The 18,878-nt window shown below is 54.6% G+C and overlaps 1 protein-coding gene across 3 annotated transcripts in view; it reads left to right on the top strand.

Annotated features, from left to right (window-relative positions):
• The first annotated feature begins 288 nt into the window (after nucleotides 1-288).
• The window catches only part of LGR6 (leucine rich repeat containing G protein-coupled receptor 6), a 164,801-nt gene continuing 146,211 nt past the window's right edge, over nucleotides 289-18,878 (top strand). Inside the window, exon 1 of one of the 3 annotated variants that reach the window (XM_018922252.3) lies at nucleotides 289-806. In XM_018922252.3, coding sequence (XP_018777797.3) covers nucleotides 529-806 — 278 coding nt within the window. In that variant the 5' untranslated portion in view covers nucleotides 289-528. The remainder of the gene's footprint in view (nucleotides 807-18,878) is intronic. The other 2 variants (XM_009097410.4, XM_050985225.1) reach the window with 2 other exon arrangements.

Below are 18,878 nucleotides of genomic sequence, written 5' to 3'. Positions count from 1 at the left end.
CTGCTGCAAGGAGAGAGCAAAGGGCTGCTGCTCAGGACAGACAGACAGACAGTCTTGAACATGGTCCCTGCCAGCAAAGAGCTAGTCCTGAGCTCCTCAGTCCCTTCTCCCCTGACTTTCCAGTCCCAGCTGAGTTTAGCAGCCAGCAGAGACACCGAGTCCTTTATCTGGGGTTGTATTTCAGTGTCCCCAGGTCTGGAGCCCTTGAAGTGCCTGGGGTACTCCTGCCTCACTGCTTACACTCCTCTGCCCTGCCGGAGCCAGCCCTGCCTTCCCCTGCCCTGCTATCTCACAAAAACACGGTTACAAAACAAGCCAGCGTCCTGGAGCTATGAACAGGTCTTTATTTGTTGAGGTTTCTTTTGTTTTGTTTTTTTTTTCCTCCCCTTTCTTCCCTTTGAATGAAATTCCTGCCAGCTCTAAGAGAGAGAGAGAGAGAGGGAAAGAGTAGAAAGTTTAACTCCTCCCATTGGAGTGTCTCACGCCCCTGCCCAGCCCTTGAAACCCAATAACCAAGATCATTCAGCGATGCCTCCCCTTGCTCGGCCGCATCCTCGGCGCAGCGGGACCTGCCGGAGCTGCCGTGCCCGCTGCGAGCCCCGCAGGGCGAGCATGGCCGGGCTCCTCTTCTGGGGCATTCTCCTGGCGTGCTGTGCCCGCTGCCAGGCGGTGCCCGCGGATCCAGGTGCGCCCTCCTGCCCGCCCCAGTGCCACTGCGAGCAGGATGGCATCGTGCTCTCGGTGGATTGCTCCGAGCTGGGGCTCTCGGAGGTCCCTGCCAGCCTGAGCCCTCTCACCGCCTACCTGTAAGTACAGACTCACCCGAACCCTCGCTGCTTCTTTTTGCAATGCTTCCCCCGGAGCCCTCCGACAGCTGCTGCTTTCCTCCGGCTTGGAAGCTGGTGCCACATATTCCCGAAATTAAATTTCCTGTGGAAATTAGAGACCAAGCAAAATAACAACAAAAAAGGCAGCTCTTTGGGCAGGACCTGCCAAGCTCCCCTCCTCCCGCGCCCCTCCGCGAGCGCTGTTTATACTGCGATGTTCTGCTCTGCTCCGTGATTGCAGCGGACCGGGGAACTGACTGCTTGATTTTGATTGTCTGAGCACATAATGGAGTATTTTTACACAGCAATTAGCGCAAACTGCTCTGGGATCCTTCTGTCAAGCATTTCAATAGCTGCAATAACTCAGAGCTTTGCGGGGTTTGGGTTGTGCTGGCCACCAGCAGTGTCCGAGCTGCCTTTTTTAAATGAGTATTTAAGCCTTGGGAGAGGTCTGGGGGGTTGGAAAGTGTTGTGATGATTTATGTATTGATTTTATTTAGGAATTATTGATTATCTGAATGTTTCATACTCCTTCTGATGTTAATACCCCGAAGGGTTAATTGACAGACTGCTGCGTTCATTTCTAGCCCCAGAGGTGGTCTCGGTGCCATCATTCTGGTGATGACTGAGGATCCTGATAAACGGCTGTGGAAAATCTCAGGCTTTAACCGGGAGAGGGAACATCCCTCTCAGGGAGACAAGTTATCCCTGAGGAAGATGCTTCCTGGGTTCGTCCGCTGCAGCCGAGGTGTTTGGCAGGCAGGCTGGGCAGGACCGCGGCATTCCCAGCTCGGAATGCAGCCAGGGCAGTGCCAGGGAAGCCGCGTGTGCCACAGCCCTCAGGGAGCACGGGCAGCCCCAGACGGTGCTGGGGGAGTTCATGCTGAGCTCACTGCTGAGAGGGGACCCTGCCTGGGACTGGCACACAGACCATGGGGGTGCTTTTCCAACGTTCCTGGATGGTGCTGAGACGCAGGTGCTCAGCTGTCAGAGCAGAGCACCCAAACCCGCCCAGGAAGGGCTTTTGCACAGCCAGGTGGAAGCTGCCGGTGCTGGGTGAGAGCTTCTCTGCTCCTCCTGCTCGCCTGAGGAGCGCAGTCTTGTGCCAGCCACTGGATGGCCCGAGCTGTGCTGGCTTAGCTGGGAGGGAAGTAAGGCAGGACGGGACGATGTTCACTGGAGACCATGAAAGATGAGAGAAATGTGTCATGAAGGCTGTATTTCCCCTGGGAGAGGGAACCATTTGTGACATGAGGTGTGACTGCACAGAACTGTCCCTGGGGCTGGTTTGGAACCGGCTGCCCACGAGTGGGAAGTCACAGGACCATGAGGGAGAATGCAGAACATTGCCTGCTTCTGTGGGGACGGGGGCAGCCCCATCAGGCACCCCCTTCACCCTCAGGTGCCACAGAATGGGGACCCCGTTGGTGCCCCTCCTCAGAGAAGACGCTGCAGGTCATCCCCACAGAGCTGTCCCTTGGGCTGGGAGCTGCGGAGCTGTCCCATGAGCCCAGGGACATTCCGGTGCTCCCGGAGCTCAATGCCGTCTTCACCATGCCCACGGTGGCTGGAGCAGGGACACGGAGCGCTGGGACACGGATCCCTGTGCATGGACCAGCGGGGGGATGCTCGGAGGTGCAGCCGGCCCGGAGCGGGTGCAGCCGGACACTGTGGCGGCTGCTGGCAGAGCCCTGGATTTCAGCGGGACTGGATCCTCGGGACAGCCTGGAGCACCCCGCACTTCGGGAGGCTGCTGGTGCTGTCCCTTGGCCGCGGCCCCGCTCCGGTGTCTGTCCCGGCCCCGCTCCCCGTGTCTGTCCTGGCCGTGTTTCTCCATGAGCTGTCGCGGCTCCGTTCCCGGTGTCTGTCCCGGTCCCGTTCCCGTGTCTGTATCCCCCGTGTCTGTCCCGGCTCCGTTCCCGGTGTCTGTCCTGGCCCCGCTCCCGTGTCTGTATCCCCCGTGTCTGTCCCGGCTCCGTTCCCGGTGTCTGTCCCGGTCCCGTTCCCGTGTCTGTATCCCCCGTGTCTGTCCCGGCTCCGTTCCCGGTGTCTGTCCTGGCCCCGCTCCCGGTGTCTGTATCCCCCGTGTCTGTCCCGGCCCCGCTCCCGGGGCTCACACGGTGCTGCCGGTGACAGCGCTGCCCCCGAGCCCGGGCAGAGCCCCCTCCCCAGCCCCCGGGCAGGGCTGGCCGGGCCGGGGGGACCCTCTGGGTGCGGGACGGGCCCGGCGGTGTCGGGGGAGCCTCGGTGTTCCTCCCTTCCACTTTGGGGAAAGCCGACCCGTCTGGTGCTTCTCCACTAAACCTGCCAGCGAGAGCACCGAACAGATGTGATGGAGGCAGAGAGTCGGGACGAGCTGGGGATGACTGGGGCAGCACCGGAGAGCTGGGTTCTCCCTGCTCCTGTCACTACTGTCAGCAAGTTAGGTGAGATCAGTTCCCCAGGTACAGGTGGGCAGCCAGGGCTGGTTTGTCACAGTAAATCAGCATAAATTTTGTAGGAAATATGGATATTGGAGTGAGATCTCAGTTCTTCCTGGAAATACAGGCTTGAACTCCTCATTCAAATGTGTAAAGAAATGCTGGATTGCTTTGGAGAGCTACAAGGGCTGAAGAGGGAGCCCTGGAAGGGCAGCAGGAGCACGGAGCTGGTGGGCAGCTGCTCACAAAACTTTCCAGCTTCTTTGCTCCGTGCCCTGTGCTGACGGCAAGTCACTGGCACTGTGAGAGCAGCACTGCCTCCGGAGCAAAAGAAAGGATCCTGTAATCACCCTTGATTAGGCACTGCCTCAGCACTAATGAGCTGGTGCCCGTGCCCCATCCTGCCGCTGCCGCGCCCCCACCGTGCCTGTCTCCCTGCAAGAATCCCGTCCTTGCTCACTGCTGCACCCCTCTGTACTTGGCCCCGATCCCATCCCAAGCCAGGTGCTTTCAGTGGTGAAAATTTCATCGCTGGTGAAATCACAGCTGTGGTCCAGGAGAGGGGAGAGATTTCCCCTTTAGCTGAGGTGCCAGTGCCAGTCCTGTGTGCCCATCCCTGTCCCTCCGAGTGTGTCAGAGCTGATCTGGGGCTGCAGCACAGGGGGCTGGAGCTTCTGGGGGGTCCCTGGAAAGGACTGCAGTGAGCTGGGGGTGCAGGAGAGTGGAGCTGCATAGAGGAAGGTTCCTGTGCAGCAGAGAGGTCACTGCATGAAGGGGCACAAAGGAGGATGGGAAAATGGAAAACCTTCTTGGTGCTTAAAATTTTGTCTTAGCTGTGATCCCTAGCACCACTGCCCACCCTGCACGTGACCTGGAAGAGCAGCCCCACCTCAGATTGCCCAGGGAGTCACAGGGGCTGGTGCAGTTCTGTCCCCAGCTGTCCCCATGGCTGTCACCAGGGAGATGCCTGCAGATGGGTGCAGGTGCTCAGGGCAGCCCCCTGGCCCAGGAGGGGTGAGGAGCAGTTAATGAGAAAGGAAAAGTAGCAATGATGCAAAAGGAACAAGCAAATGTAAAACACCAGCCAAATGTTTTCTAATGTGAGGCAGCTGGAAATTAACTACTCATAGTCACATGGGAATATTTAACATTCAAAATATGTTCAAAAGCAAAAAAATCAAAATTGCCAGAGAGTGGACTCTTTAAAAATTAACACCCAAGAGGAAAAAGAAAATCAGAAATATTTTGCCTGCTTTGTAACAATTTATAATCCTGACCCCCTCAGCCCCAAGGGCCTGGCTACCAAGGCCTGCAAGGGGGACAGGTGGCAATGCTGGGGGTGAGGTAATGATCTCAATTTGCTGAGGCTGCTCCTTTTTCACAAATAAAAAGAAGACACTGTGTTGGTTGTGCCTGCCAGGTCCCCCCCAGAGATGTGCTGGCCTGTCAAGCTGTCACTTGCAGGAAAGAAAGGGAGAGTCTGTCTCAGCAGAGGCCACCTTGGGATGGAAAAGCAACACCCCCCAGTGGTGCCATGGCCACCAGTGGACATCAGCTGGCCAGGGAGCACACACCCTGCACAGGCCTAGAGGGGTGTGACAGAGGCTTCTCCCCAGCCTCATTCAGGGGGAGGTACTGGAAGGATTGCTCAGACGTCCTAGGCTGGAAGACATTCCTGGAGGTCTCTTATCCACTTTCAAATGGGTCCATCTTGTGAGGCTGCTCAGGATCTTGTCCAGCAGGCAAACCTACTGGATAATCTGGAGTATCTCTAAGAGTCCCTCACCTTTTTCCCATTTTTTACCATCCCATGTTTCCTAATATCAAATTGCAAATTCCTATGGTTTTTTTTGTGCCCATTACCTCTCATCTTTCCCCTCCAAGGAGAAGGGTTGGATGTTGGCTGGAGCCAACATCTCCTTGGAGCATTGCTCCAAGGAGATGTTGGCTCCAGCTTCTCTACACCCTTCCAGTCAATAAAAGAGAGCAGTAACACTCCTAACTATTGCTCCTATTTTTGTGAGGACTGATCAAACCTCCTGGTGTGAGCAGCATGTGGGGATATCTTGGTTTGGAAAGCCAGGTGTCTGCTAAGGAAGGCAGGAGCCTCCCCTGAAATGGAAAATGTAAACACACCGAATTGGTATAAATTTTAGATTAAGGGGCTCTCAGGCAAAAATTATGGGAGCAAGAATAACAGTTCTTTAATAGGGAAGAAAATAAAAAGATAATTTACCAAAACTTTTTATCTTCTTAGGAAAGAAGATGAAAAGTTTCAGTAAACTAAACCAACCCTGGCAGAGCCAGAGCACAGCCTGACACCCTGTGGGTCAGGGTGTTGGCAGCAGTGCCACTGGAATTGTGGCTCAGCCCTCCTGCAGTGCCAGGGCTGGTTCTGCTGGAGCAGGGATCCTGGAGAAGGGTGCACTCTGCCTCTGAAGGGCCAGGGGCAGAGGCAGCTGCTGTTCCTCTGGGAAATCCAGTGGAGAAGCCGTGCTGGTGTTCCAGAATCTCCAGATTCTATCCGGGTAGGAATGCTTGGCTCCTCCCCCTGGGCTCACATCTCCCAATGGGATGCTGCAGCTCTTATCAACCATGCAGGGACATTCCATGGCCTGTTATCAGCAGATAATAATTATTATAATATCAGCAGATAATATAGAATAGAATAGAATAGAATAGAATAGAATAGAATAGAATAGAATAGAATAGAATAGAATAGAATAGAATAGAATAGAATAGAATAGAATAGAATAGAATAGAATAATCCCTCCCAGAGGGAGGAGTGGGTGTGGAAGAGATAAGGAAAGCTGCCCGCTGAACAGAAGACAGCTGCCACACAGATGACAAATGGAATCCAATTTTCTTGGCAATCCAGGACAGGGGAGCACAGCCCTGTGGGAGAGGGGGAAGGGGAGTACTGCAGGGGGGGAGATCAGGGGCACAAACTGGACGGTGCCACACACCAGAAGCACCTGGCTCAAAGCTCAGCTGGAGGAGCCATCCCCGCCCTTCCATGGGTCTCAGGTCTCCCCAGCCCCACGGAGGGGTCAGGCAGTTCTGCTGCTCTGAGCCCATCCCCAGAAACACCAGTGCCTGCTGCGTTCCTGCCCTAGGCCCCTGCACACCTCACTGTGGAGCCAGGCACAGCCTGCAGAGCTGTTCTGTGTCCTGGGCAACCAGCAGAGACCTGGGGCAGGACACAGCTAATGGGGCTGGCAGGCTGCTGCTGCCACAGCAGGAGCTGGGGGAGGGAAAAGCAGCAGGTCCTGGCTGCTCCCAGGTATCACCAAGCATCTTGTGAGGCTTCTCACCCGCCACACTCTTTCCCTTGAAGAGAATGGGACCAGGAGCCTTCAGGGCTGTTTTCACCTTGCAGAGGCATTTTGAGACACTGTCTGGAATTTAGCATCCCACTGGAAGTCTGGGGCCCTGCTTCACCCACCCTTCCCCTCTGAGCTGCCCTCTGGAATCAGGTGCCACAGACCCCTGACAGGGATGTGCAGGAGACAGGGATGCTTTGAAGCTGAGGAGACACTTCCCAGGTCACACAGTGCTGGGTCCAGCACAGGGCAGAGTGAAGGAAAGATACTATTTTCTTGATATTTGCATTTTCTAAAGAGCCACAGAGTGGCAGGTGGGTGAGGCAGGAGGTTTGCAGGCTCAGCACACAGCTGGTGCCTGCAGCAGCACAGCACCAGTGCTGAAGGAGCTCCCCCCAGCCCAAATCCCTCCTCATGTGCAACATCTGCCCCTTGCAGCCCCCCTGTGGTAAGGACAGCCACCAGAACCCCCCAGGATGGGGAGCACCCAGGAGCTGCCACAGGAGCTGGCACACCAGGATGTGTAGCTGCCCTCTGGAAGCCTGGGCAGGCAGGACAGCCCTGAAGTGGGCATTGGAGCTGAAGGGTGATTAAAGCTCCCAAGGATGTGGGGTTCCTGCAGGGGTGACAGGGACCCCTGTGTGCCTCTGGGACAGTCACACACACTAGGGAGAAAGAGGGAGCAGCAAAAATGCAGAGAGCACAAAGTCCCAATGCAAAGTGTAAATTAAATCCTTCCTGGGGGCAGTGCTGCCCTCCTGCCCCAGGTGATTGTGTACAGACCAGTGAGTCACCATCCTGTGCCCGATGCTTGCCTGGGGCCAGGGCCCCTCTTCAGCTTCTTCTCCATGCCATGGTCACCACAGGAGCCCCACTGCTGCAGCAGGACCCATCCAGACACACCACAGAGGTGCAGACTCACTCCCAGTCCCTTCCACTTCTCAGGCCACAATGCACCTCAGGACTACCAAATGCTCCTACAGCTGGGGCTGCTCTCTGCCTGACTTTCCTTCCTGCTGGCAGACTGACAGGAAGAGCCATTCCTGCCCTGTTGGCTTGGCTTAAAAGCCAGGTGTCTGTTAAAGAAGGCAGGAGCCTCCCTTGAAATGGAAAATGTAAATCCCCTCCCTCTGAATTATAGTAATTTGGAAATCAAGGGCCTCTCAGGCAAAGATATGGGAATAGGAATAGCAGTTCTTTACTAGGGGGGGAAATAAAAAAAATAAATTTAAAATGCAGTTATACAAAACAGCATCAGAACAGGCCCTGCCCCACTGTGTGTCAGGGTGGTGGCACAGTCCCATCCCAGGGTGGCACAGTCCCATCCCAGGGGGCTCAGGGTGGTGGCACAGTCCCATCCCAGGGGGGCTCAGCCCTCCTGCAGTGCCAGCTGTGGTTCTGCTGGAGCAGGGATCCTGCACAAGGGGGGAGTTTTCCTCTGCAGCTCCAGGGCTGCTGGAGATGGGCCTGCTCTCCCTCTGGGAATGCAGGGCAGCAGAAAGCTGCTCCTCTGGGAATGCAGGGGGCAAAGGCTGCTGGGCTGTTCCAGGGCAGATTGGATCCAGGTAGGAATGCTTGGCTCCTCCCCTGGGCACAGCATCTCCCCATGGGATGGTGGAATTTGATCAGCCCTGCTGGGACACTCAGTGGCCATGGACAGCAGAGATCTCCTGGAGGGAGGGTGGGCTGTGGGAGAGATGAAGAAAACTGCCCAGTGAGCAGAGAGAACTGCCCCAGCTCTGACAGATTGGAAACAGAATTCACACTTATCTTGCAATCTAGGACACCTGTACAGTTCAAAGTCCACAATCTCATCCTTGGGAATGCCTGGGAGAAGGGAAAGCAAAGCAGGAGCAATGGGAAATGTTTGTGGGCTTGGGGTTGTGGATGAGGGAGATAAAGCTGGTAAGGGGCACTTGAAGAGCTGGGCTCTGCACACTGCATTCACATGTTTATATTCACCATTCATCAGCTTTGAAGAACTTTTTTTCCCCACACCTAAAATACCAGGGCTAACAAGGGTTTCCTACTTTCAGGGATTTGTGTTCCTTCAAAGGGACTCTGCAGAGTCCATCTGCTGACTCCACACAGACACTCCACAGGGACACAGCTGTGCTCTGCATCCTTGCCAACAGCATCCCAAAGATTTTAGGGGCAGGCAAGGATTCAGCTCCCTTTGCCCAGCACCTCAATCACAGCCTCATGCTCTCCTGTGGGTGACAGTGGCTTTTTGCTGGTGTGTTGCTATGAGTGCCCCAAGGGGGAACATCTCCCAGCACCATGACACTTTGGGATACCCAAATGAGCTGGTCCAAACCAAGGACTGACTGCAGGGAGAGCCGCTGGCACTGAATCCAGGGCTCTGGCTGGTGTTTCGCTCTGGAGCAGGGAGATGAGCACTAACCAGAAACAGGAATTCCTGTCCTGTGCTCCCCAGCCTTCAAGGAGGAGAAAATCAAGTGGAGAAAATCTGGGACCAGGCACAGCTTGTGAGAGAAACTGAACAGCACCAAGGAAACAGCACAGCTCCTGAGCAAGTGTTTGCAAATGTTCTTTTGTGTCCTCTGGGCAAGGTGGAGCTGCCAGCCCAGCAGGAGCTGAAATGCCCTGGTCCCTTGGGCACAGCAGTGCCTTTATCCCTGCACTGAGGATGATGAGCATGATTCTGCAGAAGCTTCATGGCTGTGTGTCTGGACTCGAGGCTCAGGGCAGTGGAAAAACACCAAACTCCACAGCAAGCAGACAAAATAGTGGTGAAGGAGCCCAGGTCAGGGGACTGGAGGGAGTGAGGGGTAGGTGGGAGTGCTCAGAGCAAAGCCAGAATTGCAGGACCATTAATCATAGAGCCACAGAACAGTTTGGGTTGGAAGGGACCTCAAAGATCATCTCATACCACCTTCCACTTGCTCAGGCTGCTCTAAGCTCCATCCAACCTGACCCCAAACACTTCCAGGGATGGGGCAACTACAGCTTCTCTGGGCACCCTGTGCCAGGGCCTCCCCAGCCCTCACAGGGGAGAATTTCTTATGAACATGTAATCTAAATCTGTCCTCTGTCTGTGGGAAGCCATTCTCCCTTATCTTCTCACTATCTGCCCATGTAAAAATTGCTCTCCCTCTTTTCTTTAAGCCCCTTTAGGCACTGGAAGGGGCTCTGAGGTCTCCCCAGAGCTTCTCTTCTCCAGGCTGAGCCCATGCCTTAATAGGGAAGTCAGTCCTAGAGCTGCCTGAAGAGCATGTTTGATGGGGTGGTTTTCCAAGCAATATCTCAATTAATTGAAAATGAAAAGCTTAATGAAAATGGACAGTGTTCATGGGGCTGTAAACAGTAGAAATGTAGTAACAAGTTCAATCAGGAGAGATTATTTCATTGTTTTCACTTCATGGTGTCTTTCTAAAGAAGAGTTTCCATTTACATATTTTCACCTGCTGGTGTTACATTTGGCCATTTAATATTCACATTGCAGGGTTTCAAGACTATCAAAGCAAAACATTTTGCTCATTTTAAAACACAGTGTATTTTTTTACTATGCTAAATATTGACATGCTGGGTCTTTGTTCTAGGCCGAAGGGAAAGGAAATTCAGAAGTGTCTGAATTTCCAATGAGTTTCATGACATCTCTTCCCATTTCCTCCTTCTGCTTCATCTCCCAGGCCCCTTTTGTGCCACAGGCTCTGCTCCCCTTCTGCTCTCAATGCCATAAGGTAGCAGCACTTTGGGTCCAGCAGTGTTCACTTTACCTGGCTGCTGTTTTCCCACTGTGGGTAGGGTTGGCATTAATGGGATGCTGTGCTCTCTGTAGGTAGCTGGTCCATGAACAAGGGGTGCATCCCTCAAGTCCTTCCAGCCACAACAGGCAGTGCTGCAGGTGCCAAAGCAGGTGCCAATGCAGGTGACAATGGCTGTGCCTACAGTGCCATCATGCCTGAGACCTCCCCAGGATCTCAGTTCCAAAGGAAAGAGGCACCTCTTGCAGGGCTGGTGGGAAGTGGTGAGGGTATCTGGCTGTGGGCAGATCTCTGACTCTTGGTGGGGACACACTCAGATACCACAGAATTCTGGGCTCTTTTGAGCTGGAAGGGACCCATGAGAGAAGTTGAATTCAACTCCTGCGCAAGGGGAGATGCAGGACAGCTCTGCCCCATCCCAAAGCCACCAGCTGGTGCCCAGGTCACTGCAGGAGGGGCAGCAGCCCAAAGCCACCAGCTGGTGCCCAGGTCACTGCAGGAGGGGCAGCAGCCCAAAGCCACCAGCTGGTGCCCAGGTCACTGCAGGAGGGACAGCAGCCCAGCCTGAGCTTCACTCGCTGGGCTCCGGCAGCAGTAGAGCAGGTGCGTGGAGGGAGGGAGGGAGGGAGGGAGAGAGGGCTTGGAGCCGCTGTGATAGAGCTGGGGCTGTGCTGACTGGACAGGCTGGACTGCCAGCACGCCTCCTCCCTCCTCCTTCCCTCCGCAAACCGCTCCAGGACTCGGCCGGGGCTGGCGGAGCGCGGCCGCTCCGCTGGGGCTCTGAGAGATGCCCCGGTGCCGTCCCTCGGCCAGGCGCGGGGATGGAGGGAGCCGGGGGATGGAGGGAGCCGAGGGATGGAGGGAGCCGGGAGATGGAGGGAGCCGAGGGATGGAGGGAGCCGAGGGATGGAGGAAGCCGGGGGATGGAGGGAGCCGAGGGATGGAGGGAGCCGGGAGATGGAGGGAGCCGAGGGATGGAGGAAGCCGGGGGATGGAGGGAGCCGAGGGATGGAGGGAGCCGGGAGATGGAGGGAGCCGAGGGATGGAGGGAGCCGAGGGATGGAGGAAGCCGGGGGATGGAGGGAGCCGGGGGATGGAGGGAGCCGGGAGATGGAGGGAGCCGAGGGATGGAGGAAGCCGGGGGATGGAGGGAGCCGGGGGATGGAGGGAGCCGGGAGATGGAGGGAGCCGAGGGATGGAGGGAGCCGAGGGATGGAGGAAGCCGGGGGATGGAGGGAGCCGAGGGATGGAGGGAGCCGGGAGATGGAGGGAGCCGAGGGATGGAGGGAGCCGAGGGATGGAGGAAGCCGGGGGATGGAGGGAGCCGGGGGATGGAGGGAGCCGAGGGATTGAGAGAGCCGAGGGATGGAGGGAGCCGAGGGATTGAGGGAGCCGGGGGATGGAGGGAGCCGAGGGATGGAGGGAGCCGGGGGATGGAGGGAGCTGCTGCTGGCCGGCCACAAGCCCCGGGCTCCAGCTCGCCCAGCCCCATCCCGCTTTTCCTCTCCTGCCCCCCCCGAAAGCCGCGGCGGAGCCCGGCTCTCGGCAAGGTCCTTGCAGCGCAAAGCCTCGCTCCCCCCGCTCCCTGCCCGCCCCCCGGGCTAAGCAATGCGCCACAGCCTCCCCTCTCTCCCGCCCTTTCTTGAAGAATAACCTCATAAATCTGCCCTGGGCAACGAAAACACTGAGCTCATGGCCCTTAGATCTGTGTGGGAGGAGCTCTCGCCGGCGATTAAAGAGGAGTTGAAGGTTTGCTTTGAAAAGCTCTTTGATTCTGCTGGGGGCTCTGGTGCCAAAGGCAGCGCTGGGGCTGCGAGCGCCGCTCCCCCCCTGCACCTGCCTGGGTCAGGGAGCAGCGGCTGCCCGGGGCAGGGAAGGGGGAGCAGCGCTCCCGGCTCGGCACGGGGAGCCCAGGGACCCCTCTGGGAACAGGGGCAGGGACCCCTCTGGGAACAGGGGGAGCCCAGGGACCTCTCTGGGGAGCAGAGTGCTCCCAGCTCGGCACTCGGAGCCCAGGGACCCCTCTGGGCAGGGCAGCGCGGAGCATCCTCTGCCCGGGACACTGCCCACGCAGCCGGGGTGTGACATGGCTCCGTGCCTCTGGAACACGCTGCTCCTCAGGTCCTGCCTCCCAGGGGCTGGGCTGGGCTCAGGGACGGGGATCCTGCCGGTGGGACAGGGACCGAAGGGACAGGAGTCAGGACAGGATCACCAAGCAGCGCTCTGAAAAGGGGTGGGAAGGGATAGGGCAGGGCTGTCAGGGCAAGGAAGGGAATGACTTGAGTTTGGTAGGAGCAGAAGAGAGATCAGAAAAGGTCTTTGTGAGGAGCAGCAGGACCAAGCAGGAACATCCTGTGGGAGCCCAGCTGAAACAGAGCCGGGCTCCAGCCCGTGGGGAGGCAGGAGCTGTGCCGGAATGGAGAGCAGGGGGAGGGTCCAGGGAAGCTCAGGTGCTGCCTCCAGTCCTGCAGGGATGCACTGAGGACCCAAAAAGGGCTCATGTAAAACCATTCCCGGCTGCACCAGCCCAGGCTTTGCTGGCAGGGATGAAGGAGGGCAGCTCCCAGCCTCCTTCCCTGCAGGGATGAACAGGTCTCTCAGGCTGTCCACAGCTCTCTGTCTCCCTTTGCCTTGTTTGCAGCCTTCCTGTGGCTGTTTCAAGCCCTTTGAAGGATTTGCAAATGAAAAGCAGTCCCCATGGGAGGGGAGCTGTAGAACACACCTGTAAGGGCAGGACATGCTCAAGGGACATGCTGTCTGTTCTTGTGAGCAGCCACAGGTCCCACTACAAAGAGAGCCCGGGAGACAGGATGGTTTCCAGCACTGAACACCCCCGTGGGGCACCAATTAGGAACATTCCCTTGGTTCAAAGGCAAGGTGAAGCCCAAGCACCACGTGTCATCCCATCAGATGTGCCACGCTGGGAACCACAGGGCTGAAAGGGGAGCAGAAATTTGGCCTGCTCTGCCAAGTATGGCAGGGAGACCAGGGCCAGACAGGCTGAAAGGCTTGGACCCTGAGCCCTGAAAGCCACCAGCCCCTAGGACATGCCCCTGCCTGTGCCACCTCCCAGCACTAGCTGTGCCAGCATGGAGCAAAGGGAGCTGTGGCAGTGTGCCATGTGGCAGTACCAGGGATCTCAGGGACCTGCAGGACCAGAAAGATGTCATCCCAAAGATGTCATCTGATGTGAGGATGGCTCTATAATTGTGTCTTGAAATTTCAAGAGAATTCACAATTGTGGGTGTTTCTCAGCCTCAGTAAAGTAAATATTCATCTTTGCATGAAATCTGCAGGAAAGACATTTGCACCTTTAGACAGAAATTCATCTTCTGTCTTTCCCTGAGGACACAAGAAAAAATTCTGGTTGCAGGAAACAATCTCTGCAGTTCTTTATCCCTGATTCTGCATCCCTGAAAGTGTCCCCACCAGCCCCTCAGGGCTTGGGGGCTGAGAAAGGAACAGCCATGTGAGCATTTCATCTTAGAATGACAGAATGCCAGAATGGGTTGGAAAGAACCAGAAAACTCATCCTGCTCCACCTGCCTGCCATGGCAGGAACACCTTCCACTGCTCCAGGCTGCTCCAAGCCCTGTCCAACCTGGCCTTGGGCACTTCCAGGGATGGGGCAGCCACAGCTGCTCTGGGCACCCTGTGCCAGGGCCTGCCCACCCTCACAGGGGACAATTCCTTCCCAATATCCCAATATCTCAGGCAGTGCAGAACCATTCCCCCTTGTCTTTTCATTCCAGACTCTTGTCCCGAGTCCCTCTCCATCTCCCTTGGAGCCCCTTTAGGCCCTGGCAGGGGCTCTGAGCTCTCCCTGGAGGTTTCTCCAGGTGAACACTCCCAGTTTGCCAGCCTGGCTGCAGAGCAGAGGGGCTCCAGCCCTGTGAGCAGCTCAGAGCCTGCCCTGGGCTCGCTGCGCTCCCCAGGCAGCACTGGCTCACCCTGGCTCAAGCAGGAGCTCACCCTCACACAAGCAGGAGTTCTGTGCTGCTCATGCCCAGCTGGCTGCTCCCAAGGGAATAATAAGATGCAGATCCACAGAGCTGCTCTCTGGCTCTCTTCTCCTGGGCACAGGGGATGGCAGTGGTCAGATGCCATCCCAAAACTGGAAGGTCCCCTCATGTACCAAAGGACAGAGATGCACCTTTAGGCTCAGGTGTGTGGTACTGAAGCAAAGGCACCACAGTCAGGACAGGACCCTGCTCAGAGGTGCAGGTGAGGTTTGTGTGCTGCACTGATTTCCTGTGGCAGTGTGTTCCATGCATTAATGAGGTCCTGCTGCACAGGGAGGTTTGATGTGTGCCCTGGTGTTCTATGTGTGTCACTACAGGACATGAAATGACACGATGTGCACACACTGTTGTTTTCAAGGTAAAAAGAGAAGTTTTTTTTCTGACTCTAACATTTATAAATTTCTAAAAGTGACAGTAGATTAGAAAGTGAAAGTGCTACCTCTCCAATGACACTAAACAAACAGTCCATCAAAATTCTCTTCTTTCATAAAAGAATACAAAACAATAAGTTATTTACAGAAAGAGTGGGAGAAAGTTCATTACGAAAATGTAAACATCAGAAAGCTTAAAAAATCTTAAAAAATTAAAGCAACATATGTGAGGCATTCTAGAGCATGGAGCAGCCATCCTTCACCTGCTGTGTGTAACTTGTCTCCAGCTCAGGGCCAGGCAGCAGGTTCCTGTGCTGCAGGTTGTGTTTGCAGCTGCCTCCTGAGCAGGGAAGTGCCTGCCAGTTTAGGTATTGTTGTGCTTTCATGTGGTGTAAGACAGCAGAAGATTTATTAGTGACAAAAGCATGAATGCTGGAAGCTGTGATTTATTGAAGGAGGGGGAGAGGAAATGTGCTGCAGCCCTTGCTGGTTAGTGTGGTGTGTCTGAGGTGAGCTCACACACGCTGTGAGAACCGCCCTGCTCCTCCACAGGGAGCTCTGGCTCACCTGGAGAGACTGTGGGGTGCACCCAGTCCCCCTCCAGGGGAGACCTAGCACTGCCCTTCTCACAGATGCTCTGGGGAAAGGGTTTCTCCTGCTGAAGGGACACAAGAACTCAGACTTTTGGGGACAGGTGTCCCACAAGCTTTGGCTCCCATGTGTGATATAGGGCGGAGACACAAAGGACAGTGCAGCAAGAGGAACAGGTCTCTAGCTCTGTCCCAGCCTTATGGCTGACCCCAAAGCACTTTTCTTTTCCTGTGTTTCAGTCTCCCTCTCTTTAAAGCACTGCTAATAAACCCTTCCCAACATGCTTTGGGACCAATTGATCAAACCAGTGCTCCGGAAGAGCTGGAGACTCTCTGCACTTTCCAGCCACATGTCTGGACCTCTCAAGCTAAAATACCTTTTAGAAGTTTATTAAAAAGTTCTTGAGCTTTCTATTTGTTCAGCCACAACATGAAGAAAAGCACCACTGAACTCTCAGATTTAGTGCTGCCTTTCATGTCCGCTGACCTCATCACTTCTCACTGACAGAGCAGGCACAAGTCAGAGCAGCTACTCAGAAACTCCTCACAGCCAAGGCAGCAGCTCTCAGAGCAGAGAGAGCAGCTCTCAGAGCTCCTGGGCAGTGCCAGAGAACCCCAGGGAGGAGGTGAACCCAGCTGGGAAATGTCAGCTTGGCCAGGGATGCTGTAAACCCCAGTTCTGTTTTCTGTAGGAAGATCCTTTCCTTGCAGCACAACTCTTCCTGAGTGGATGGGGTAAAGAGCAGCTGGTGCAGCTCTTTGCTAAGCCTGAAAAGGAGGGAAAAGGCTGGCTCAGGTTAAACAACCAGGGATGTTCTCCTCAGGTTTCCCAAGCAATTAAAACTAAACTAAACCAAAACACAACAAGTTTTCTCTGACTATCCCCAAACCATTTTCCTTTGACCCAAACCAGAGTACTTTTCTTTCTTGAGTCATCTGAAAATCTTTGAACCCTTAAAAAAAAAAAAAAAAAAGTCTTACAATGAAAGATTCCACCATTCCCCCCAGTCTCACTGATTTTTTTAGTGGAACATAATTTTTCTGTGAACTTACTTTTGACCAGAATGCTGTGGGTTCTACCTTGGCTGGAAGTGGCAGCCATCCAGATGAGCTTGTGCTGTCACTTGCTTTTCCTTTCAACAACATTTCTGTCTTTTCACCTCCCACTGCACAGACACAAAGGTCTCATGGGAGCATCACCCTCATCCCAGGGCTGTGCTGAGTTCCCAGGGAGACCAAAGAGGGGCTGGGAGAGGGAAGGGAAGAACCCATGAAGGCTCTTTTTAGCTTCAGAGAGCTCCTCTGACTACCTCTGGCTACTGCCAAGGCACCTTTGAAACACCTTTGAAACATCTCCAGCATGTTGGGCACCATGACTGGGCTGGAGGGGAAATCCACATTCCCTTTGAAGTCTGGATACTTGAGCAGTCTTAGAATTATAGGGCTGTAATGTGCAGGAATGTGTGGGGCTGTAATTGTGACTTAGATCCTTGGATGAAAGGTGCTATGTACATACAAAAGGTATTATCATTATTGCTACTATTATTACTATTATTATTACTATTATTATTGCTATTATTATTATTATAGGCTTGCAATATGTGGATTGGAGATGAAAGTAGCACCAAAAGATCCTGAAATACAAGATGTGTCTTAAGGAAATTTCAGCTTGGAGTTGGCTTTTGTCTACACAGGAAAAGTGGAGCTGACTGGCTCTGCTGCACTGACAGCTGTGGGGTTTGATGGAAGAACTCCTGTATGCAACCATAATTCCCAAATTTGAGTTCCTCTGGCCTTTAGAAGGGTGTCTCCAGTAGGAGCAATTCCAGTAGGAGCAGTTTTAGCATAAAAAGTGAAATCAGACATTTTCACCATCCTTTATGAGACACCCTGATTGCTCTGTAGACATCACAAAATCAGTCCCTGGCGTTTGGGCCATTTGGTGTGAGGAGTTTGGGAGCTGGTGTCCTCACAGGGCTCAGTGTCACTTCCTTATCTTCTTCTCTGCCTCTGTCAGGGTTGGGATTGAAAGCACTCAGGATAATATTTTGTGTTTGGGCTCAAATGTTTACTATTTCTTATCTATGTAACAGTCCCACAAGCTGTGAGTTCTACAGCATTCTACCAACAAGCTACAAAATGGCTATCTTTCTCTACAAGGTCTTTTAAGGATAAAATGTCCAATTAAGGAAGGACACCTAAATTATTTCCACTTTTAACCCAAGAACTAATCACCCAAAGTTGACAATGCAGACTTTTCTAACCAATTACACAAAACCACTCAAACCTATGGAGAAGAAGGTGAAGAACAACCAGCCCACCACCCTAAAACCTCCATCTTGTTTTATACATATTGCTATATTCTAAAACCCCAAACTCTAACTTTTCCACCGTGTGGCATCACACACCTCTATTCCCCACCCACAATCCCAGTTCTGTCATTCCATTTTGGAAGCTTCTCCACAGCCTCAGGTCAAATGCAGTGTTCTCTAGGGGTTCTGTGCCTTTCAGCACAGAAAGTTTAAAATTCTCAGCATCCAGGGTTCCAACAGCTCAGAGGCTGCAGAGGAGGCTGGAGCAGGCTCCTGGTGTCGCTGGGTGTGGAGAGAGCTCCTGTGCCCTGATCCTCCTGCACTGCAGCAGAGCCAGGCCCAGAGCTGCTGCCCTGCCCTCTCCAGCCCTTCCAGCACCCAGCACGCTCTGCCAGGGCAGTCTGGATGCAGCACATGGAGAATCACAGAATCACAGAATCACAAAGTTGGAAGAGACCTTCAGGGTCATAGAGTCCAACCTGTTCCCTGACACCTCAGCTAAACCCTGGCACCCAGTGCCACATCCAGGCTTATTTTAAACACCCCCAGGGATGGTGACTCCACCACCTCCCTGGGCAGCCATTCCAGAACTTTATCTCTCTTTACATGAAAAACTTATTCCTAATATCCAACCTGAATTTCCCTTGGTGCAGCTGGAGGCTGTGACCTCTGGTTCTGTCAGTGCTGCCTGGAGAAAGAGCCCAGCCCCAGATGAGCACAGCCACCTTTCAGGAGCTGTGCAGAGTGATGAGGGCAGCCCTGAGTCTCCTTTTCTCGAGGCTGAGCACCCCCAGCTCCCTCAGGGGTTCCTCACAGGGTTTGTGTTCTCAGCCTCGTTGCCTCCTCTGGACGCGCTCGAACATCTCAATGTCTTTCCCAACCTGGGGGGCCAGAACTGGACACAGCACTCCAGATGTGCCCTCACCAGTGCTGAGTAGAGAGGGACAATGACCTCCCTGCTCCGGCTGGCCACACCATTCCGAGAGATCCGGGACCAGCTCCATCCTTAAGGAGCTGTAGGCCTGTGCAGCCTCCACCATCAGCCTCTCTTTGGTCCTGCCCTGTTCTCATTTACGGGGGCCCATAAGCCAAGCCAGGCACTGGAGGGGACTCCCCACGACAACCCAGCGAGGATTTTCTCCTGTGTCACAGGCTCTGCAGAGCATCAGGTTTCACTTTCTACCTGAACCACAGGGCCCGCAATACCTGACTCACGCTGGGGAGCGGGGGAGGATGAGTCAGGTCCATCCACAGCACTTTTTCCATGGCTAAACTCCCACAAGAG

The sequence above is a fragment of the Serinus canaria genome, chromosome 26 (genome assembly GCF_022539315.1).
Source record: "Serinus canaria isolate serCan28SL12 chromosome 26, serCan2020, whole genome shotgun sequence".
In the NCBI taxonomy this organism is placed as follows: domain Eukaryota; kingdom Metazoa; phylum Chordata; class Aves; order Passeriformes; family Fringillidae; genus Serinus; species Serinus canaria.
Note: the sequence above shows the minus strand (reverse complement) of the source record. Positions and strands in the feature narration are given on the sequence as shown.